Source organism: Halichoerus grypus, chromosome 3 (genome assembly GCF_964656455.1).
Source record: "Halichoerus grypus chromosome 3, mHalGry1.hap1.1, whole genome shotgun sequence".
NCBI classification, from domain to species: Eukaryota; Metazoa; Chordata; class Mammalia; order Carnivora; family Phocidae; genus Halichoerus; species Halichoerus grypus.
Genome location: NC_135714.1, coordinates 181,866,460 through 181,891,650, shown reverse-complemented (window position 1 = coordinate 181,891,650; position 25,191 = coordinate 181,866,460). Strand labels below are relative to the sequence as shown.

At 35.4% G+C, this 25,191-nt stretch overlaps 1 protein-coding gene across 1 annotated transcript in view; it reads left to right on the top strand.

The window, feature by feature from the left end:
• Nucleotides 1–25,191, top strand: part of TNKS (tankyrase) — a 194,122-nt gene that overhangs the window by 39,150 nt on the left and 129,781 nt on the right. The window contains exon 3 of the mRNA XM_078069664.1: nucleotides 25,027–25,122. Coding sequence (XP_077925790.1) covers nucleotides 25,027–25,122 — 96 coding nt within the window. The remainder of the gene's footprint in view (nucleotides 1–25,026; nucleotides 25,123–25,191) is intronic.

Sequence of the window (25,191 nt, the reverse complement as noted above, 5' to 3'; positions counted from 1 at the left end):
AATATAAAACCAAACTCCTAATATAAAGCTGTATTATAAATACTCCTTTGGGGTCATTTTTCTGCATGTACAGAATTAAATTTGGCCTTTCCAATTGTGAGTGCAGCGACTTTGTGTCTATACTACTTTGTTTTCCTGGTAAATCTCCCACAGGCAAGCATAGGCATGCTTTATTGCCCCAAGAACTTTTTAAGTTCAAAATTAATTTTCTTTTTTTGAATATTTTTATTGATGATTATGATTTTCTGATGTTATGCTGATAGAGTCTCTTGAAATTATAAGACTATTTTTCCCCACTGAAAACCTCTACTAATATCTCTTTATCGGTTAAAAGTTGCAGAGGAACATGTCTTTGCTGATGTTGGGTGCATTGGAGACGTGGATTTGTCTCACCCATTTTTGTATTCAGGAAGCTTTCTGCCCCCTAAATCACTATGTTGTATCTTATTTTCCCCTCCATTAATTGGAGTGGAGTTGGTCACCATTAGTCAATGGTGATTGATAAGGCTGTGTGGGACTTATTATAGGGACATAAATGTGTTTGATATTTGAGTAGGAGGTGAAGTTAAGCTTTTAGCTCTTAACTTCTTATAAGCTGACACTGGCTAGGATGGCCTAGGAATCCATCAGTTATATACTGTAGAACCCCAAGACTAAATAATACAAAATATTCACAAAATTATAAAATGCTTATTAAAGAGAAAATACATGTTCTCATCTCTTTCTAATACTGCTGAATCTATAAATCTGTGCATAATGAGTTGATAAAACTTTTACATCAGTGCCTCAAGAAGTTCTAGTGTGTTGTCTTTGCTAGATTGTTGTTTCCCAGTAAACGACAGATCTTAAGAATCGTATTGCTTTATTGTATTTGACTCTTTAAAACTTTACCTAATAAGAAGCATCTATTATATACTTTCCATTTTTTATTTTGAAGTAATTGTAGATTCAGAGGAAGTCACAAAAATAGTACAAGAAGATCCCATGTATCCTTCACCTAGTTTTTCCCATTGGTTATACCTTATGGACTTATAGTGTAATACCAAACACAGGAAACTAGTATTGGTACATTGTGTGTATAGTTCTGTGCCATTTTATCACATTTGGAAATTCATGTAACTACCACTGCAATCAAAATATGGAACTATTATCACAAAGATCCCTCTCGTTCTTTATGGTATACTTTTATATGGTCGACTCCCCAAAACCCATCCTTTAACCCCTACCAACTACTAATCTGCTTTCTATCTGTATGATTTTGTCATTTTGAGAATGCTGGAATCATACAGTATGTGACTTTTTGAAATTAGCTCTTTTTTTCCACTCTGCACAATGCCTTTCAGTTTTTTGTTTTTGTTTTTTTAAATTGCTGATTAGTATTACCTGGTGTTGATATACCATGATTTAGCCATCCATCAACTGAGGCACATTTTGGTTGTTTACAGTGTCTGACTATTATAGATAAATCTTCTGCGAACATTTATGTGCAAGTTTTTATGTGGATATGAGTTTTATTTCTCAGAGATACATGCTTTGGAGTGTGATTGCTGGGTCATATGTTAAGAATATGTTTAGTTTTCTAAAGAAGCTGTCATACTATTTTCCAGACTGTTGTATCATTTTCCATTCCTACTGCAGTATATGAGAGATCTAATTTCTCTGCATCTTTGCCAGCATTTGGTGTTGTCACTTTCTGTTATTTTAGCTGTTCTAGTAGGTGTATAGGGATAGTTCAGGATGATTTTAATTTGTACTTCCCAAATGGCTAGTGATATTGAATGTCTTTTCACATGCTTATTTACCATCTGTATATCCTTTGGTATAAAATGTCTCTTCATGTCTTTTGCCCCTTTTCTAGAAATGGAGTAAGATACTATATTATCTGGGATACACTCACTTTCAAATAACAGAATACTTTACCATTAATCGCTTAAACAACAAATACTTATTAACCCATATAATAGAAAGTCTATATGAGGTTACAGGATTGACTCAAGAGTTTCAGCAATAAGTAGAGGATAGGCCAACATGTTAGCTTTTCCTCTTTGGTTTCAGGGTGGTTGTAGCAGCTCCAAGAATCATATTTTCACATCAGTACCCAAAACAGGAAAGGAGATTACAAAAGGGGGCTCTTTTCTTCTTAGGATTTTTTTCCAGAGGACTTTCTCTTAAGAATCCATTTTTCAGGGGCACCTGGGTGGCTTATTCAGTTGAGCATCCAACTCTTGATTTTGGCTCAGGTCATGATCTCAGGGTCATGAGATCAAGCCACATTGGGCTCTGCACTCAGCGGGGGTCTGCTTCTCTCCCTCCCCCTCTGCCCCTCCCCCTCACCGCCACTCATAGGCTCTCTCTCTCTAAAATAAATAAATAAATCTTAAAAGAAGTCCATTTTTCAGAAGTAAGTTACATGTTCATCCCTTGATTAATCACTGGCAAATGGGAATGGGATTATCAGAATTAGGACCAATCACAATTTATCGCCTGGGTCTGGGTGCCTTGCTTCCCAAATAAAATCTGGATCCTCTTCAGTAGGAAGAAGAGGAAGGGAATAAGTTTGGGTGGATGGTCAACTGTGTTTGCACAGAAGGCTATGACAATTAAGATAGAAGGCTCAGCAAGATCATACCATATTGAAGTTCTATAAGGACATAGAGGAGGAGAGAGCATATTTGAGGGAACCAAGAAGATTCATGGAGAGGGTGGAAATTGAGATGAGCCTTGAAGGATGGAGAGTTATTTTCATATAATTGAGTGAAGAGAGTGGAATAAAGGTTGGGAGAAATGAGAAGATGGTATCTTTTTAAAAACAGAGTATAGTACAATTTAACCAGAAAGTAAAGTCTTACAGTGAATTGTAACAAGATAATATTGGAAAGATAAATTAGTTCCATATTGTAAAGCATCTTGATATCAGCCTGGATAGTTTGATTTCAGGTGTTCAGTGAACCATAGAAGATTTTGGAATGAATCTAATGGTGACATACAATCCAAGGAGGAAATAACTGAACTGAACCTCTCCTCTTACCCCAAATGTGTTATGTCCTTAGAAAACTTGAAAGTTCCACTTTTACTTGGGAGAATGTCTTACCACTCTTCATTGGAGTATTTCTACCTGTTTTTCAAGATCCAAATCAAATAGCACATTGTCTGAGGACCTTCTCTGTACTTTGACCTTCACCATTGAACATTTATTGAACACCTAAAATGCACTAGCCACTAAAGTAGATATGACTTTTGCTTTTTATTATTATTAGCTGTTTTTTATATTTAATTCTAATATTACAAACACATAGTGCTAATGAGCTGCTGTAATATCTCATTCAATCCTCATAATGATCCTGTGAGGTATTATTATCATCATTTTATACCTTAAGAAACTGAGGTACCATTTTAAATTATAAATGACCTGTTTATATATATATATATCAGTGAACTGAATTTTTTCTTGAGATGTATCTCTTTTTAGAATCTCTAACTACATGTACAGAACCTTGTAGTAGGTTTTTGGTAATAAATAATGCATGAGTGATTGACTAATGTGGATATGAACCCTGTGGTGACAATAGGTATGAACAGCCATGACTGGTTTTTGGCCCTGTGGTTTCCAGTGTTGTCTCTATTTTTTTAGGAAACCATTCAAATTAGAAGACTTAGATTTTGACTGCTGAATATTTTTATTGTGATAACATACTGAATATTTTTTGTCCATGAAGGATTATATAGCAAGCATGTTAGATATCTGTTCCTATTTATTGTTTTCAAACATTTACTCCTTTACCAGGTATTATTTGTGCCTATTTTGTTCCAGGCACTTGCTAGGCATTTAGATTTATACATTGGTGAATAAAACAGGATTTAAAAAATGTTTATGGCATCAAAATAGATGGTGATATACTTGGTCCAAAAAAATAATTATTTCAAGGTTTAATATAAACTGATGGGGTATTTTAAGTAATAAAATTGATGTGAATGCTTGAATAGACTCCTCTTATCTCAAGTGAGAAAATGTTCCATGTTACATTTTTGGAAATCAAACAGTTGAGTTTTTTGTAATCTTTATAATTTATCCCAAATGATTTAATTTTATTATTTAAATATCATTAATTTGATATTAAATCTTAATATTAACACTTTCTGATTAAGAATAGTGATTGAACTCATTGAATTACCTCCCTGCTCTTATCGAATTCTGTTCATGTTATAAAAAATTCTGTAGCCAGGGATTTGGATGTAAGGAAGCCATCAAACTTGTATTAAAGGAAGCATAATCCACTTTGTGTTGAGTAGATTTGATTGGAGAAGTAGGAAACTGGAAGCAGGATAGGAATTCTGGATCATGGGTGGTGGTAGGATCAGCTAGACTAAAAGGTCTGGTATTGTTAAGTGATAATAATGTAAAATTATCAGAGTACACGTTGAGTCAGAAACTCAACCATTCAGGAAAACCCAGAATTGAGATGTGAAGAACCAAGCCAGCTCTAGGGACTTCAGCAGCACAGGTCTATGAACCTTCACTCTAGAATCCTCCACTCATGTGGATGTGTCTTGGCTTCAGGTTCGCTCTGGTTTTTAAACCTGAGATAGAAAGAATCCAATGCCCCAGCTTGAGTCAGTTGTTGACTCTTAATCATCTTTGGTACCAGAGAAGTTCCCTGGTACGGACATGGCTCTTCAGGCCTCACCACAGCAACTGGGTACCATTCCCGGAGGGGTACTGAGTGGGGAGGTGCGGGGGGAGGGGGGTGAGTCAGGGAAAGGAGGAAGTAAACACGGGTTGGGCTTTGAATTTGGATCCCTTCAAATATTGAATAACGATTGACATTCTTTGAGCCATCTCATTATGCCTTTAAAGGTTACCTTAATATTGTTTCTGGGGGGAGAAAAACCAAATATTCTTAAAATATCGTTCAACAGCTGTCTATAAACTTCTTTTTTTTTTTTTTTTTAACTTCTGATTTTACTGTGTGTGCATGTGCTGCCGCCCAGTGTATCTCTCCTCTCACAACACGCTCCATTGTCCCATTTTGGACTTTGTTTACAAAATACATGTTAAATGTTACAATTATTAAGGATTTTAAGATGGTGACGGCAAAGCATTAAACCAAGCATGGGGCCCTGTGCAGCTGCACAGGTTATATGCCCTGATCAGATCACACCATTAGCCTGATTAAAATGCTCCACAAAGAATTCTCATTACACTTAAATGACATCTTAATTCCTTATCAGGGCCCTACTTGATCTAGGTCAGACTCCCACCTACATCATGAATTTCATGCCTGTCCTTCTCTCCCTTTCTTCATGTTCCAGCTACACTGGCCTTATTGTCTCTAAAATGAGTCAAAGTTGCTTCTTTATCAGAGTCTGTGTACTTGTTCCTTTTGCCTGGAACACTTTTTCCCCAGGTTTTCACACATAATGTTAATTCCTTGTACTTTTGCCTGGCGACACTATCATGATTTCTTGCCCTGCCCTGCTTGTCTGGTTTCTCTAACCACGTTTCATTTTACCAACCATGTTTCATTTTACGTAATAGCACCTGTTACCTGAGATTATATATTTGTTTAATAATATATTTGTTCATCATCTCTGTGTACTCTTCCCTACTCTGTGCCTGATACAAACACAGGAACCTTGTCTGCCTTATTTTGCACTGTTTCCAAGTGTTACATACTTCTGTGCCTCCTCCGTAAAATGCCTACTCTGTGCTAGAACTTCATTGTGGTCTTATTTTGCGTAATGTTGAGCATTTTTTGTGTGCCCTTTGGCCATTTGTATATGGTTTTTGGAGAAATGCCTGTTTATGTCCTTTGTTCATTTTTAATTGGATTGTCTCTGTTACTGAATTGTAAGAGTTTTTTATATATCTAGATACAAGTTCTATATCAGAAAAATGTTTTGCAAATATTTTCCCCCTTCTGTGCTGTCTTTTCACTTTCTTGATAATGTACTTTAAAGGGAAAAAGTTTTTAGTTTTGATGAACATTAAAAAGTCTACTTTTTTCTTTTGTTGTTTGTGCTTTGGTGTCGTATCTAAGACTTCTTTGCCAAATCCTAGGTTATGAAGATTTAACCCTATGCTTTCTTCTAAACATAGGGAACATTTCTTCTATGTTTTATAGTTTTAGTTCTTTTTTTAGGTCTTTGATCCATATGGAGTTAATATTTGTATATGACGTGAGATAAGAGGTCCAACTTCATTCTTTGACATGTGGGTATCTAGTCTTCCCATTCAGTTCCTAATATTTCTTTATAATCCTTCTTAGTTCTGTAAGCTTGGTAGTAATGTACTCCTTTCATGTGTGATTCTGGTTATTTGAGTCTTCTTTTTCTTTCTGAGTCCGTTTAGCTAAAAGTTTGGCAGTTTATATTACTGTGCTCATCAGTAGTTCCTTTTTGTTGTTGTATAGTGTTCCCTCATGGATGTACAGTTGGGTGGTTTCCAGTCTGTGACTCTTACAAAGAGGACTGCTGTGGACGCTGGTGTGTAAAGGTCTTGGTGTGAAGATATTGCTTCGGTTCTCTTGGGTAGATGCCTACGAGTGGAATTGCTAGGTGGAGTGATATGTTTCTGTTGAACTTTATAAAAAGCAACATCCCTGCTGGCTGAATGTGTTGAGCATATTTTCATATACTTATTGGTCATTTATGTATGTTCTTTTGTGAGATCGCAGTTCAGATCTTTTTTTTTTTGTATTATTATTATTGAGTTGTAAGAATTTTTTTTGTGTGTGTGTGTGTTATGGATATAGGTCTTAAGATGTATGTACTGTGAATCCTTTCTCCCAATCTGTGCCTTACCTTTCATTTTCTTAATGGTGTCTTTGGACAAGCAAAGGTTTTTAATTTTGGTAAAGTCCAATTTGTCAATTAAAATAGAACAGTATTTGGTGTCTCAACAGCATTGGAATAGTAAGGTAAGATTTCTGTTAGACAATTATTCTTAGGTTAAAAACAGTTTATGGTGAAATAAGATTATAATTTTAATTACATTACAGAAATACAGGAAAGCAGTTTTGTGTTTAAGGGTTTCTTCTTGAATTACATTATAACAATTTGTTTAGGATACATTTTTAAAAATCAAAATGAAAGAATAAGCCACTCCATAATGAAAACAATATATTATACAGGTCAATTTTAAGATTTAAGAGTAAAAGTCAGGTGGACCTTGTTTAATTGGAAAATAATTATCTAAAATGTACATGCTTACATTTCATGCTTGTGATAACATTGTTTACCCCTGCCATTTGGAAGTATATTTTTAGAATTTAGGGAAATGGGTTATTTTTAATAGCTTATTGCCTGAAATCTTTCCATAAAGGAAGGCTCAATAATTCCTTACAGTTAAACATTTTTTTTCATTTGTGCTTTCCCTCTGCTTTTTGAGATAGGAGGACACATAGATGTCCTTTGAACTGTTTCTTCATGTTATTGGCTTTGATGGAATTTGCATAGTTTTCTATATTTCCACAATATCGAGACAGAAAATATGAGCAGTTTAAATATCAAAACTGGTCTTTTTAGTCTGGTGTAGTCTAAACCTCCAGTTCTTATTGGCATCTAGAAGTAAGCAGTCCTCTGTCCACTGAATATATTTACTTTCCTTCTTTATCCCCCCAACAAAATGTGAATGGGAGCAAAATATATAATCTCTGAGTAGAAGTGTTAAGAACCAAAGCACAGTTTACCATATTTTGTTTTTCTCTACCTTGGTTATGTAGGTATCACATTTTAACATAAAGCTCTCTTCAGCCTAGGCCTGTGAGTAAGGAAACTCCTCTGATGTCACTTTCTCAACTTGTGTGAGTAAGAAATGAACTTATTTTGTTAAGCCTATGAGATTCTGGAGCACTTTGTTACTGCAACATAACCTAGACTAGCCTGACTGAAAACACTGTTTGTGAAATTGAATTCAAAGTAAAGATAAACAATAAAGAAATGATTATTTAAGAATGACTTGTCTGGATGCCATTATGGAGAAAAATATCTTGGAGCTGTTCCCCAAATAGACCAGGGTCATAAACACAGTTATTAAATTAAAATTGTTCTAATCAAAATATATTTACTTTCTTTTTTTTTAATTTTTTAATTTTTTATTTATTTATTTATTTATTTATTTTTTTTTAAAGATTTTATTTATTTATTTGAGACAGAGAGGATGAGAGAGAGCACATGAGAGGGGGGAGGGTCAGAGGGAGAAGCAGGCTCCCTGCTGAGCAGGGAACCCGATGCGGGACTCGATCCAGGGACTCCAGGATCATGACCTGAGCCGAAGGCAGTCGCTTAACCAACTGAGCCACCCAGGCGCCCAAAAATATATTTACTTTCTAATGCAGCTGTAGGACCAGGGGCTAGTCTCTTAAACTGAATCAGATAAGGTGTGAACTTGAGTATGCTCCAAATATGGTAGTACCTTGTCATATGCTTCTGTAGTATGCCACTTAGATCTTACTTGGTTCTTCTTGCTTGATTGTTGGTTCTCTGTGGTAAGGAACTAACAATCTTATTATTCATTCTTGTATTCTTATTGCCTATCACTGGTACTAATTATATTTTCAAGAAATGTGTGTGGAATGACAAAGCAGCTCATAAGAAGATGGCGTTATTCTATGTGACCTTTTTTTTTACATTAAGTCTGTGTTAATGGCGATAAGGAAGGCAAGTAATTTTCCACTTCTTGATTAGGTGATATTTTGAAGTGTTTTCATTTTAAAGTTAGGTGAATTTGCAGTATGTCCAACACTCCCATATTCATGTAGAAATACAGAACACGTTTTATGGTCAGGTATAAATTATGTTAGATTATCTGTCATTTGTCTAATCATTGTATTCTTCATTAGGATAAGTCGTTGAATATTGATTCCAGTCATGCATTGACTTCTGGTATAGTAGATTTTCTATAAAGAACGGGCAGTCAACAGTTTTTGTTGCCACTTGTGGATTAAACCTTTGAATTGCTACTGTCAGGAACTGAGGAATTGAGGTAGGGAGGGAGAAGAAAGAGAAAGGTGATGGTGGCAAGTGTACGAAAAATTGCTGTGGATGGATGATACATAATAAAGTGCTTTCCCTTGAGGCAGCTCAAAGTACTTAATGAAGTTAATTTCACTAATATTTATGTCTTATGCATGAGGCAGAGATGATTCACATTACCTACCATTTTATCAGTGAGGGAAGGAGAAAATTGTTACTTTCCCCAGTCTGTAGAGCTGATATAAAGTTGTTATAATAGAAATGTTTTCTTGATTGAGAACTGAAAGTTCTCTCTGCTTAGTGGGATTTATTTAAGAATATAGTTTAAGGCGCCTGGGTGGCTCAGTTGTTAAGCGTCTGCCTTCGGCTCAGGTCATGATCCCAGGGTCCTGGGATCGAGCCCCGCATCGGGCTCCCTGCTCAGTGGGGAGCCTGCTTCTCCCTCTCCCACTCCCCCTGCTTGTGTTCCCTCTCTTGCTGTGTCTCTCTCTCTCAAATAAATAAAATCTTTAAAAAAAAAAAAAAAAAAAAAAAAAAGAATATAGTTTAAGCATAAAAAATTAATTTCAATCTTTAAAATTAATTTCAATCTTGCCAAATAAATTCCTCTTTACTTTTAGTTTAGCTTTTTAGATCATATAATATTTAGCAAATTTAAAGTAGTATTCTTTACCTAGCCTTATTAAAAAGAAAACCCCAAAAACAAAATCTTAAGATAATGTATTTACTAAAACTTAAACCAAGTTTTTGTTATCGTAACTCACTCCTAAAGTAATATCCCTCTCATAATCCAGATAACTCCATTTTATATTATCTGCTATCTAGAAAGAGATATTTACTTTCCTTGTATAAGCTCTATTGTGAATGGAGTTTTGCCTGATCACTTCCGTGGTTACCTGTCCTTTGATGAAGTCAAAAGCCCTGGAACTTGAAATGGCATGCATTGGGGGTGGGGCGTGGGAAGAGTGGGATCAGTGCTGGACTGCCTTGGGTACATTCTTACTTCCTGTTATTTTAAACATAGTATCTCAAAATTAACAACTTTCTTGGTTTTGTCCTAACAGTATTATTAGAAGTAATAGGTGTTCATTAAAGAAGAGTTAGAAAATATACCCATAACAATGGTCACGCCTTATTTTCTGCCCACTATGGTAGCCATTAAATGAAAATTAGCTAAAATTTAACAAATCAAAAATTTAGTTCCTCAGTTGCACTAGTCACATTTCAAGTGCTTAATAACCATATATGACTGTTGGTTATCATATCAGAGCGTGCAGATTATAGTAATTTCCATTACTGTAGGAGTTTCTTTTGAACAATATTGTTAGACCCACTGTACCTGTGTATATGGTCCTTTTTATAATAAAAATGGGATCATTCCATGCATACCATTTTCTTTTTCACTTTGTGTTGTGAATATATTTCATTATCAATGAATATTTTTATCTAATCTCATATTTAATGGCTGTCAAGAATTATAAGAAAATAACTATTATTTTTAAATCACTCACCTGTATTAGACTATTTATAATATTTCTGATTTTTCACTTTTGTTTTATAAACAGTACTACAGAGAGTATCCTTTTCATTACATATATGTGTAAACCTTAATTACTTTAGCATAAATTCCTGGAAAGCCACAACTTCTTAATAAGAACCAAAGAAATTGTAGCTGCTGAAGATCTCTACTAGGGCTCTTGATTTAATCTGTCACATTATGTATTTATATGTCATTCATAAATGAGCTAGGTTAAGGAAAGTCATTTCTCACATATTCCTTACTCTTTGCAAAAATTCATTGAAAATTCAGTGAAGCCCTTGAGAATATGATTCACTTGCTTTTGTTTCATGATTGTCTCTTTTCCCTTTTCCTGCCAGAATACCTCCCGTAGGCATTTTTACCATCAATTTTCCGTATAAATACTGAATTGGGATCTTTTAAACAAGTCTCAATATAGCATTTTCATAAAAAGTAAAAGTTGGCAAAATTCCACACTTGTATCCTTAAAAAGGAGAAGAGCCAAGAATGATAGTAATTTTTCCCTTCTGAAAAAATCCCCACTGACACTGAATACTGTTATCTTGATAACTTGCCCACTTAGGTTCAACTGCTTTCAACAAAGTTAGAGTATTTATACGTTTACCTGATAAATTTGGGACTATTTTAGTAGGCATTATGGTTAATGGTGGTAAATATGTGTATATATATATATATATATATATATATATATATATATATATTTTTTTTTTTTTTTTAAGATTTTATTTATTTGAGAGAGAGAGAGAGAACACGAGGGGGGGAGGGTCAGAGGGAGAAGTAGACTCCCTGCTGAGCAGGGAGCCCGATGCGGGACTCGATCCCGGGACTCCAGGATCATGACCTGAGCCAAAGGCAGTCACTTAACCAACTGAGCCACCCAGGCGCCCTATATATATTTATATATTGAGTTTTATATTTGTTCATGGTATTTTATTAGGAATTACAGAGTGAATGCCTTCATTGTCCTAAGGACTTAATATATCAAAGAGGGATGCCTGGGTGGCTCAGTTGGTTAAGTGTCTGCCTTTGGCTTGGGTCATGATCCCAGGGTCCTGGGATCGAGTCCCACATTAGGCACTCTGCTGAGGGAGCCTGCTTCTCCCTCTGCCTGCCGCTCTCTGGTGCTTTCTCTCTCTCTCTGACAAATAAATAAATAAAATCTTAAAATTATATATATCAAAGATGTTTAGATTAGAGGGGAAAAGGTCAAAAACCAAGAACAACAAAAAAAGACCTCATGCTTTTTTTGAAGTGATGCAAGGATTTGCATATGACTCAAGTCTGCCTATTAAAGGAATTAATTATACATTTGCGTTTACTTTTAGATTAACCATGGTGATCCAAAACAGTCTGGATTTCAGTGAGATGATGCATGGCTTAAGTTTGTGGTTGTATGAAAATGGTATTTGAGGCAAATGGCTCATGTAATCAGTTCTCCCTTTACATGGTTATCGTGTTATCTGAAACGTGTGCATATTAAAGCTGTGTCCCTGCTTTGTATAGTTCTGTGGTAACAGAGATTGCAGAAGCAGGTCCAGATGGGAAAGAAAGACAGAGTCCTTTCCATTCCTCATTCTCAGCTGACCAAACTACATAGAAAGTTAAGTGTAATAATTGCAGTTCCAGGCTTTAAAAAATGTTAGGTACTCTTGTTTTAGTTCTTAAATTATTGGAATCTGTTAATTTTCTTTTTAAAATGGAGTGGGTGTTAGACTTTTCATCCATAAACAGAATCCAGGATTAAGTATGTAAACCTTACTGTGAGTTGTTTAATATTTTTCCCTTAGATATGACAGTTACAAATAAGCCATTAAGAAATCCCACAGGATGGGGTGCCTGGGTGGCTTAGTTGGTTAAGGGTGGCTTAGTTGGTTAAGCGTCGGACTCTTGATTTCAGCTCAGGTCATGATCTCAGGGTCGTGAGATCCAGCTCTGTGTTGGACTCAGCACTCAGTGCGGAGTCTGCTTGAGATTCTCTTTCTCCCTCTCCCTCTCCCCTCCCCCCTACTTGTGCATGCGTGCTCTCTCTCTTGCTGAATGGATAAATAAAACCTTTTTAAAAAAAGAAAAAAGAAATCCCACAGGGTATCCAAATATATGTTTATTTTGTGTCAAGCCTGAAAATTTCTAAATTAGCTGTGTGGTACAAGTAATCATGGTTAGAGATAGAGGGCATATATTTTATTTTGCCTTTTATTTACTGTGCCTATTTTGGGGCACAGTTTTCAGTGTTGATCTTTAGAAAGAACATGCTTGAGCATGAGGATCAAGGGAGCAAGAGCCGGAAGTATTGTAGTGGGTCTCCTCAAATGGAACCCGAGCTGTCATGGGTGTTATTTCTGAGTCTTGGTTTCATGCTTTCCCACAGAGGGATTGTTTGATGGGATGAGAAAGGGGTCATTGGTCATGGGAGGAGTAGATAAGGTATTTAGGACAAATATGTAGATGTGCCTTTCAGAATTCACCTAAGAAGAAGAAAGCTTGAATTACAGTTCGGGGGCGATCTTGCCTTGTACTTGTGTAGAATGATAGGGTAGAAATTAAATGCCTGGCTTTAGTAGTAGGTATGAATTCTACTTTACTGCTTAAAAACTGTCATCTTGCACAAATAATTTAGTTGCTATGAGCCTCAATCTCTCATTTATAAAACGAGTATCCTACATATTGCATTGGGTTGTTAATGGAAGTTAAGCGAAAAAATAAAGCAGGTAGAGCCTCAGTAAATGCTTGTTTCCCGTCCATTCTCTTTTCTCTTGGGTGGCAACAGTAAAGCGTTCTCATAGGTGGGTTTTGTATTCTGACAGTCAGTAAAAGCCTAATCATGGACTGGGTGGCAGTTACCATATGCTGTTCTTTGCTATCACCAGTGTGAATTAGTTTATGTCCTTTGTTTCATAGCCTGTATAATTTTTTAAACTTGAATTATGATTTAATAAGACATGAAATCAGTTGTTCTTCTTCAACCCAGGGGAAACAAGCTAAGGTGGGTGTAAAAATGTGATTGAATACTGTTATTAAAAATACTGTAATATTGGTTGGGATGTGTGTGGGCAAAACAGGTGAAGGGAATTAAGAGGAACACACTTCCAGTTATAAAATAAGCCATGGGAATAAAAAGTAGAGCAAAAAACAAAGAAGAAAGGAAAGGAAAGAATATTGCTAATATTGCTAATAGGATAATTTGTGAAATCCAATAGAAAAACAAAAGTCAAAATTATTTGGTATATTTCCCAGAGAATGAAAGCTTAAAGAGTTATATTCTTCGTCAGATTGAAAGTACAACAGTACATTGAAGTTCAGTCTGTTGAATCCGTTCTCAGAGGTAGAGGAAAATAATAGTAGTGATATAATTTCTTTTTTTAATTTTTATTTATTTATTTATATTAAGTTCAGTTAGCCAACATATAGTACATCATTAGTTTTTGATGTAGTGTTCAATGATTCGTTAGTTGTGTATAACGCCTGGCACTCATCAGATCATGTGCCCTCCTTAATGCCCATCACCCAAAGCAGAATGAGAATGTTATGGTACGGGTTCAATCCTATGTTCCTTGTGGAAAATGTTTTTAAATGTGCAACTTAAACTTTGTATCTAGTGGTACTAAAACTAATTTTAATGGTCTTAACGTTTTAGACTAATGGGGAGTTTGCCTGGAATACTAAGTCCTTGAGGCCTTGAGAGAGGGGAGATGGGGATGGCAATTTAGGGAAGGTTTCAGAAAGGTGTAGGTGGGGTCTGCCCTTCTTTCCCAGAGAGAGATTGGGAAGCACCCTTTTGCATGTGGTCATTGTCCCTTTGAACTGTAAAAATTCTGGGATCCTGTTATAAACTTGCGTAGTCAGACTAAAGTAATCTGCTTAGTGTTTCATTTAGCTGAGTCTAGTCAAGTTTTTGAAAAAGTTATCTCCCCCTAAATAAAAAGAAGCATAAAACAATCATTGACTTGGCACAAATGAATTCATTGTTCCTAGGGCTGTTACCATTTTGCCTTTATTTCAATCCAACAGATATATTATTTTTAGCACTTTCTGTGTATGTGATTCTGTTTTTTTTTTTTTTTTTTTCAAAAAAAAAAGTGAAGATGAAAAGATCCTGATTGAAGGGACAGGGTGTTTATTGAATCCCTATTATATGCCAAGAGCTAAGCTAGGTTTATATGTATTGTCTCACTTAATTATAACAGCAATTCTCTGAGGAAGGTAGTGTTGTATGAAAGAGGAAATTGAGATTGACAGAGGTGAAGTAACTTGTGTAAGGTCAGACAGTCGCAAAGGACAGAGCAGTATTCTAAAACCCAGGTTTATCTGACTCCTGGACAGTACTTTCTTTTAGACTTGACTCTGGGGTTTCCAGGTGGAAAGAGAGATTCTTTGTTATAACCATTCTTATATTTATTCCAGGGCCTGCTTTATCTTTTAATTTAAATTGTCACTTGTGAGGGCAGATAATGCTGATTTCACAGATGTATTGTGGCCTGGTTTAACTCTATTGCAAAGAGTTATGTCATTGATCTAGCTCCAAAAATCTACTATATATACGTACAGAATAATCTGTTTCTAAGTTACTCTAGATGCAATGGGCCTTTTTAAAAATTCTTGATTGTCTATGTTTACAGGTAAACTTGACAATGGGAACAAAATCTAAGTGGAGGATTCTTTTATTAGTATTATTATAAAATTTCATGCCAAAATTTGATCATAAAGAACTTCTCTTCTATGTGAATTCAGTAAATTTTTATTTACTTGGATTAATTTTCTGAGTGAGTAAATATTTTCTAATGTCTCAGGTGTACATTATAGTGATCCCCATGGTATGTCTAGTTACCATCTGTCACCAAAGTTATTATGATATTATCGAGAATCTACCCCACACTGTACTTTACATCTTCGCGACTTAACTGATTTTATCACTGGAAGTTTGTACCTCCTAATCTCCTTTGCCTTATGCACATGCCTACTATATGCTGGGCACTGTTCTGAGGACTCCTCAAATATTTATTCTTTTTGTCCTCCTCATTGCCCATGTGCTGGGTACCGTTATTATCTCTCTCTCTCTCTCTTTTTTTTTTTTTACAGATGAGAAAACAGAAGAGCAGAGAGGTGAAATAGTGTCCTAGGGCCCCAGAACTGGGAGGTGGCGGAACCAGGATTCTAACTTCTGCCTTCTAGTTCTGAGAGGACCGTCTCTTAACGGTCAGCTGTGTTCTTAACTGGTTAACTAGGATGTTTTGCCATTAGTAAATGAAGCAGACTTACAGGGAATTTGATTTTTTTGAGCTTTTTTAAAAAAAGAAATGCAGTCTTATTTTTTTCCAGTGAGGTACATGGAAAAAAACAATAAGTAGGCATCTAATTAGACACAAAAAGGCAGGTGAAATTAAGTAATGTATCACAAGTATGCTAGTCCCAGATGTTGACAGAATTCTGATTTTTTGGTGACTTCTTTATGAAAGGCAAAGACTAAAAAAGGTATGATTAAAAACTTGGACTTTTACACAATAGAAAGCTATCTCTTGACTATTTTACTTCAGAGTCATTTCTACAGTCTCAGCATATATAATCTGGATCTGAGTTCTTTATCACATGTATTTGTTGCAAATATTTTGTTCTAGTCTGTGGTTTTCCTTTTCATGTTCATAATTGTGTCATTTGAAAAGCAGAAAATCTTAATTTTGATGAAGTACAATTGATCAATATTTTTTTATGGTTTAGGCCCTTTTTATCTTAAAAAATCTTTCTGTCTCAAAGTCATGAACATTTTCTTCCATGTTTTGTCCTATAGGTTTTATTATTTTAACTTTTATATATATATGTTTCATTTGGAGTTAATTTGTTTGTATACTGTGAGGTATCAGAGTCAAACTTTGTGTTTTTCCTTTTTCTTATCTCTGTAAATAGCAGTTGTTCCGGCATGATTTGTTCAAAAGATTGTTTTTTCCATCATTGTATTACCTTGCCTTCTCTATAGAAAAATCAATTGACCATACATGTTTTGGTCTGTTTTCTTTTCTGTTGATCTAAATATGTTTTTATCCCAATAATTCACTGTCATAATTATTGTAGCTTTATAATCTTGAAATTGGGTAGTATGATTCCTTTAACTTTTCAAGTCTAGAATTTCCAACTTGGTTCTTAGAGTATCTCTCTCTGTTTACTTTTTCATATCATATTTTCCTTTAATTCTTTGATCTCATTTATAATAATTGCTTTAAAGTCTTTGTCTGCTAAGTCCAACATCTAGTCCATCTTGGATATAATTTCTTTTGACTGTTTTTTGTTGTTGTTGTTGTCCTTGATTGTGGATCACATTTTCCTTTTTCTTTATATGTCTAATAATTTTTTTATCCAGTGGTAGATATTGTAGAGGCTGCAATGTTATTTTTATCTATCTTTGAAAAATTTTTATTCTTGTTTTAGCAGAGAGTTTGGTTGCTGGCAAGTCACCCTGAACTTCTGGATGTTTGGGTTTGTGCTTTATTAGTGCATTTCTGTGGAAAGCCCAAGGTGTTCCCTAAAATCTTTATCATAGTGGGATTCAGTGTTCATACTATCTCCTGTGCAGATCTTGTTGAGGTTTGGTTTTAGAATTTATTAGGGTGTGTCTAGACTAGGGTTTATTCTAGGGCAGTTTTCAAATATTTTGATCTTTTTGCATTCTGAAGAGCTTTTATTTATATGGGTCATATATAACATTCGAAATCAAAACTACAAAAAGTTAGTAAAAATATTGGCATTAATGCAAATAATCTTTATTATCTGGCTTAATCAGATTCAGCTGGATGCTCATACCTGCTTCAGTTATGTTCTGATGAAGTAGATTCAGATTTTAGTTGGAAGAGGGAAATGTATTTAATAACATTTTCAAATAATTGTGAATATCCTTCTTTGATATGCCAATCCAAACATGGCAAGTGGTAGTTTCTAAATGGGTAATTGCAATATGGAAACAAACCATAACAGAAAACTTTTTATACTCTGTAACATCACAGTACATTAGCCTGTGTTTCACTTTGAATTTGTACCCAAACATGATTTTGTAACAGTTTCCATTGATTACTTTGAAAATATTGATTCACTGAGTCAGACAGAAATTCCAAAATTTTGACACATTTTAAAGACTGTATCAAAAATTACATTCATTGGGCGCCTGGGTGGCTCAGTTGTTAAGCAACTGCCTTCGGCTCGGGTCATGGTCCTGGGGTCCTGGGATCTCTGCTCCGCGGGAGGCCTGCTTCTCCCCCTCCCACTCCCCCTGCTTGTGTTCCCTCTCTCGCTGTGTCTCTCTCTGTTAAATAAATAAATAAAAAATCTTTAAAAAAAAAAAAATTACATTCATTATACCAATGTCAGCAAAAAAGTTAAGTACTTACAGTAAGTTCAAGTTCATGTAGGTAGATAAAAAATTTTACAAAATTCTAATTTTTGCTTGAATGCTTAAATTTTATCATTGACATTTTAAAAATGCCTGCCAGATGCCCAGGTCTGAATGATCATAGTATTTCTATTCATATTTCTTTTAATTAAAAATGGTGCATCATGACAAAAAGTGGCTAGTTCAGTTTGCAACCTCAATAATCACACAAGTCCTTTCACAGAGACAACTCTTGTTTCTTTGATAGGCAGAAGTCCTTTATGCATGTTCCAGTTCTTCACAGAGAACATTAAAAGGATGTGTATCTAAGGGTCAAGATTTAATAAAATTAATAATTTTTACTGTCATTAAGACATTCTAAAATGAAACTATTTTTTTTTTCTTAAGGCGATTGCATGGTAGCGAAGAATGCAGTGATCACTAGTATAGTTTGGTGCCACTGCCTTGATTTGTACTACGTTACCAGCAGTTTTATTTGTTACTTCTGCACTGTCAGTGCAAATGTTATTAATAACAGTGAAACAAGGAAACTGACATTGTAGACCCCAGCTCTCTGCTCTAGGGTGCGGTGCTTATTCATAACTAAGATGGCCTTTTGTTTTCTCCGCTCTGCACCAGCTGTGTTGAGGAGCTGTTTATAGGATCTCTATACTTTCTTAAGGCCAGACTTCAGTTTCTCTCAGCACTACTTGCCCCTCTAGCACTTTCTGACCTCAACTAACTCTGTTATGTGCTCAGCCCAGTAGCAGCTACTACCTGTAAGCTTCAGATGGTCTTGTCTTATCCAAACTATACAGGCCAGCCCACAGCCTTGTTATCAATAGGGGTCCCCTGTGCAGACATCTGAGCCCTGCTCTCTGTATAGTCCCTCCTCTCCAGTTTTCCATCCTACAGATTCCAGCCAGTTTATCTACTCTGAATTCAGATCTCTTGTCTTCTCAGCTCAACATGACCACCATGTTCTGCTCTGATTCTAGTTATATGCACGTGGTTGCCAAATTCTCTCAAAGCAGAGAGTTGAGTGATTATGGTATCCACCTTTTGAGTTTCCTTTCTTTCAAAGATCACAGTTTAGCACAACTGTTGATCACTGCCTTCGATTAGCTGCTTCATATATCTTGTCCAGTTTCATAATTATTTACGTTAGGAAGAGAGGGCTAGTCTGCTACTGTTAGTCCGTCTTGGCTGGAAACCAAAGCCTTCATTTTTAATTTCAGTTAATTGTATTTTATTTCTAGAGGTTCTTTTTAGTTATTTTACAAATTTGCTCTATCACTTTTTATAGTTTCACCTAACTTAGATATTTCAGCTTGTCTTTTATTTCATTAAATATGATAAACGTAGTTCTTTTTATATTGTATCTGGTAATTCTTTCCGGTATCTGAAGTTTTTATGGGTCTATTTTTTGTGTTGTTTATTGATGTTAGTTGTTGCTTCTGCATTTTAGATTACCTCTGTGCCTGGTTATCTTGGCTCTGTGCTGGGCGTTTTACTCTAAATTTATTTATAGGATTAACCTTTTGCCCTTTGATGAAGGTACCTTCCGCTGAGAGAATGGGCATATATGTTTGTCAGATACCCTGGTGTTACTGCCAATCTGGGACCACCTCAAAATCAAAGTCAGGGCTTCAGATAGTTTGGACACCCAGTTTTTCCAACCAGGTGTATGGTTCTGTATTAGGATGAGTTCACATCACTTTATCCTCATCCTGAGGATATAACCCTTTTTGTGTGGGGACAGTCTTTGTTAGGATCTTTGCTTTGGGGGGCCCAGCAATGATTGCTCTTCCCTATGCCTTATGAGACATTGAAAGGACAGCTTATATTTTTCTGTATTAGTAATTGCTTTCAGAACAAAGGCAGTTTTTGCTCCTTAGTTTTGGGCTAATAATTCTTTATCTCATTAGCTCTTAGATGATTTTGAGAAGTTATATTTTTGTTTTAAATCTAGTTCTGTTCATTAGTTACAGCCTAAGGATTGGTCAGCCAATACTGAAAACAGGAAAGTGTGTCATGTAAGCTCTAATCCAAATTTAGTAAACCATACTACTATATAGGATCATGCCATATATATATATTCATGGTATTTGAATTTTCATGTTTACTGTTAGTGATAAATCAACTCTTGATGATTTTTTAAAATAAAATATAATAGTTTACTTTTATGCCATAGTAAGTAAAGAGTATTCTGAATGAAAAAATAAATGGCTTTTCAAATAATATGTATAGTATATAAATATGTATAGCATTATAGTGGTATAATACTAGTATTATACAATTATAATATTGTACATGTTTCTATGGGAGAGGCAATCTGAATATGTCTCAGCCACAGAATATGTCATGTTATATCACTTAGAAAAAAATGTCTTTTAAAAGCCACGTGTGTTGGTGAGAGCCCTATACATTGAAGATTGTAGCTAGTTAAAATTTGGTTCCTTGATATTTTGCTCTAAAATTAGGTTTTATTTGCTAAAAAATCTAATGCATTTAGTCCTTTGTGTGATTCAATTATGGAAGCTCAGTCAAATGAATATCTCTGTATTCTTAAAGAGTAAGATGACTACGAAACACATTTTAACATAAACACAACTTCTTTAAAAATTGAGTGTTCATTGTGAGGGACAGTTTTAGACCTTAATGTAACTCTAAAGTTCATATAACAAAGCATTTACAATATTTTAGCAGAAGGTTTCTACCTTTTATAGTGAAAACCATACTAAACACTTTTTGATAATTTACCTAAAAGTCTTGCTATGTTTTTAGCTTGGAAAATTCATATTGTTTCTATGTCTTTTATCTTCTTAAATAAATTAATAATACCTGTAATTAAATATAATTTATCAAAAAATAAATATAATTTATCATAGCACTTTTTATTTTTCTAGGAATTTGATAGGCTTTGCATACGTGTAGAAATATTTTCTTTTTATTTGGAAGAATTAAAATGATATGAGTGCTTAATTTAATAGTTTTGAGGAATGAAACAATTTTAGTCTCTACTGTGTTTGCTGGCCACAGGGTAAAGGCAAAGGCATGAATCTGGCTCATTGTAGCTGAATGCTCACACCAGAAATAGGAAAATCACATGTCCTTCTTGCCATAAGCTCTTCTGAGAATGACATTTTGAATATTGTAATCCTACCTTAGTTTTAACTATCTGTTGTTATGCCAGCTGCTATATTTTCTCCATCCTCCTAAACTCAAAAGGAGATAAATGGATTTGAGATATATCAGGCAAACAATTGGATACAGTTAAGTCATTTGGGATTCCAGATTTGATGATGACCTAATTGGTTAAAGATAGTACTAGGAGATTTTGAGTGGCCACAGTAGTCTTGAATTTATGTACTGAATGTTACTCAGATTTTAGTTTCCTTGTTCTTTTTTCAAGCCTTACTTTGTGTATTGTTTGTATATTTTGGTAACTTTGCTTCAGACATTTGTGCTACTTTTGAAGGAGAATCTGTTTCATACTAGTGTCTTGTCAGTTTATATTGATGTTACAAGATGGATTTCTAATTGCATTATGTATTAGAAGTCACATTTTATTACCATTTGGTAGCTCAGAACTTTGAAAGCAAAATTTGAAGCAGCTAGAATTGAGAGTACTACATGTTACCAGTTCAAGTGCAGACTGACGTTCTTGAAAGCCATTGTTGTTACCTTTGCCTGATGTATGTGCCATTCTTCTGGTGTTAGAAATAGGGAAACAGATCCCTGTGGAGAACAGTGTGAAACAGCAGTTCGATTGGAGGAATTGCTTGGGAGACGCTTGGGATGTTTTAGTATGTACCCCACAACTTCCATTGATTATGGGCTCAACTTCGAGTTTTGTTAAAATGTTAGGGTAAATGAAAAATAATTTTTTAAATTTTGATTTAGAGGGTGGGGCAGGAAAATGTTCTACTTGAAGTAACTTTTTTTTTTTTTTTTAATTAGATTTCAGATTATAATGCTTTAGGTCTTTGTCTCTAAACTACCTTAGATATCGAGAAATCATCTGCCTAGTCCAGCTCCTTCACTTTATAGACCTGGAACTCTGGCCCAGAGAATTTTACATGTGCCCTGGCTCATTGCTTCTCAAACTGTATGTGGTAGAGGACCAGTTTCCTTCCTCTCCAGTACATGGCAGGCCAATAATTTTGTAAAATATAAAAAAAATGAAATGCTAGAAAAAGTAATTTTAAAATAACATACACAATTCTAAATGCTTCCTCTTAATTTCTGTGCTTATTTCAATGCAGGTGGATTGCAAAGAGTTCTGGGACTAGAATCGTCCATAGACCATACTTTGTATATCACTGCCCAAGGTTGGATTTGGCAAACTATGACCTCTAGGCCAAATACAGCTCACCACTTGCTTTTTATATGTCCTGTAAGCTAAGAATTGTTTTTACATTTGTAAATGGCTTTTTAAAAATCACAGCACTAGTATTTTGTGACACATGAAAATTCTACAAAATTCATACTTCACTGTCCATAAAGAAAATTTTATTGGAACACAGCCACACACATTCTTTTAAATATTGTCTGTGGCTACTTTTCCTCTGTAAGGATGAGGTTGGGGCCAGGATGAGTAGTTCAGACAGAGACCATATGGTCTACAGAGTCTTATATATTTACTATCTGTAAAGATCTAAAGAGTTGGCTCTAGGACAGAGCATTGAATTAGTAGTTAGTGGTAGCGTTGAGAGTATAAACAAGGTCTACATTTACAAATGTGCTTTAAATATTATCATTAGCTGCTGTGTAATATCAGGCTCGGTGCTTAGCACTTTTGCATGCCACTCTGTTCTCATGTAATCTTCCCAGCACTGCCCTTTTATACAAGTCAGGGAAGGTTAGCTTTCTTCTAGTTATAGATGCCTTTATTGCCACCCCCCCAACTCTTAACTCTACTGAGCTTTGCTTTTTTAGTTAACTGCTATCCAGTTAATTAAAAATAGTTGAATATTTTCTAATGTGGATTTTGTTATCAGCATCTGGTTCAGAAAATTCAACTTCTTTTTCTCTGTTGCTGCATTACTCAGCACTGATGTTTCTGTGCGTTCAGGTCTGATGGAAGAAATACATGGGACTCAAAATCTTTAGCAAACAGATATTTCTAGTAAAAAGATTACTCTTTAAAAGTCACTCAAAATAAAGCAAACCTGCAGCTGAACCGTGATGGCAGATTTCTATTGTAAAGTTGCAGAGAGATAATAGGTAAAATACTAGCTACAACAAAAAAGATTGAGGTTTTAGCTGACTTTTGGAGGAACAATAAGGCTTTCAGTTTTTTGCCTCTACCTCTTAAGCTGTAAAATAAAAGCTCCCATCATATTATTGTCAGGTCTTGTTAAATTAACATATTGCTTTACTTGTTTAAAGCCAGTTCTGAAGTTCTCCAAGTATGCAGTAAAAATCTCTGCATTTCATGGTAGCTGTTACATCTTTGTCCTCCTGCCCTTTGCATGTCATCAGTCAGCAGCTAAGTAAAGATAAAGCGATAGCTGTCAGCTTTACATCTGATACGTGAGTTGGCTTCATGATAAAGACCCTTTACAAGCCAAACCTTCATGTTGGGATTTCTTCTTGGAATTAAAAAAAAAAAAACAAACCACAAAACTGTTGCCATGAAAGCTTATTCATGATGATGAAAGTTTGATATTGCGATACTTGTTATTTTATTCTACTTACTCTTGAGTCAGTTTGCAAACGTCTGGAAAATAATTATGATTACTTGCATCCAAGGGTGAAATAATATAGAAAGGCTTGGCAAAATCTCTCAGCCACGGCTAGTTTTTACTGTCCGAAATCTGAAAGTAGCCAGGATTTAATGCAAGAGGTGCTGATGTACACTATTCCAGCAGCTGCATCTTAATTCTAGATAAGGGTGTTCTTTGTACATTATAATAAAGCTATTGACTAGATGGCTTATGGATTAAAGGAACGGGGAGGAGCTTTATAAACAGCAGGACTTATGACTTAGTAATATATGAGGATTGTCTTCCAAATATTCCAAAGGAATGTAGGTGCTTTAGCTTGGAACTGTCAATGAATAAAAATTTGAGACTCATCAACAGTAGTGGCTCAGGTGTTTTTAGACATTATATAACGTGTCTTGAACCACTTATTTGAATTTAATATTTCTGCTTTGTTTTAAATTTATGTTGTAGGGTAATGGTAAGTGGTAACAGCTACTGTTCTCCTAGGGAGTACACAAAATCGTAACTATTTGAACTGTTAGAATAACTTGGAATTGCTTGTTTGGACAAGTTTTTAATGTATTTATTAGCTTAACCATTGGTTGGGTAGCATGACAGCAACACCCCCCCACCCCCATACACCCACATACCAGATGTGGTTGAGAAATGTTTTGGGTTAATAAATTACTACATCTGGATTTTACTTAAACAGTGCTTCTGTCCTTGGGGAGCCTCCTTGTCTAAGAATTCTCTGTAGCCACTTTCCACCGAATATAGCATGGGCAACATTCATTCCTTAGCATATATTATAGTGATTGAGTTTCTGTTCCTAAACATTTTTCATGGAAAGAATTACTGGGGAAGGCAGCTCTTTTTTGCAGCTTGACTGCAGGGGACCAGAGTTGCATGCATTACCATGTTTGCTCAACTTCTTGGAAGCAAGCCAGTATGTTATGGTGAGTTTCCTATGTAAGCAGTGAGCCACTAAAAGGCTTGCACAGTATTACAACTATTCTGAGGAGAGGAAGCGTTAGGAAATTGGGCAGTAAAGCCCCAGCAACAAGCAGCCACAGTGGTAGTAAAGATAGGGAGGTTCACGGGTAGCGGATTTCGCCGTGCGAGGCAGTGAGCACACAGCTTCCCATTCTGCTGCCTGAAGGAGGCAAACCCAAACCGTCTGGTGCAAGATTTTTCTAGTTTCATGTTTATGATGTTAAGTCATGTGATAATACTGTACCACAAGTTGCCAACTTTGCTTTACTCTAGAGAGGATCCTTTGCTGCAGTGCTTTTTTTCCCACCTTTCTGTTGCTTGCTTGCTTCTTTTTTTTTCTTGAAAGAGAACAAATTGTGCAATGTATGTTTCTGCCTACACCATGCCGAGGCGACACTTACCAGTAAATAATCTTTGTATCCCTGAGGTAAGATATTGTTTCTGCTTTCCCTGCACAGTGCTGCTGCAGCACGGAGCTGATCCAAACATTCGGAACACGGATGGGAAATCAGCCCTGGACCTGGCAGATTCTTCAGCAAAAGCTGTCCTTACAGGTAAGAAAACAGAGAGCTACCAAATTATTTTATCTATGGAACTCCTAGCTTGATTATATGAAATTGTTA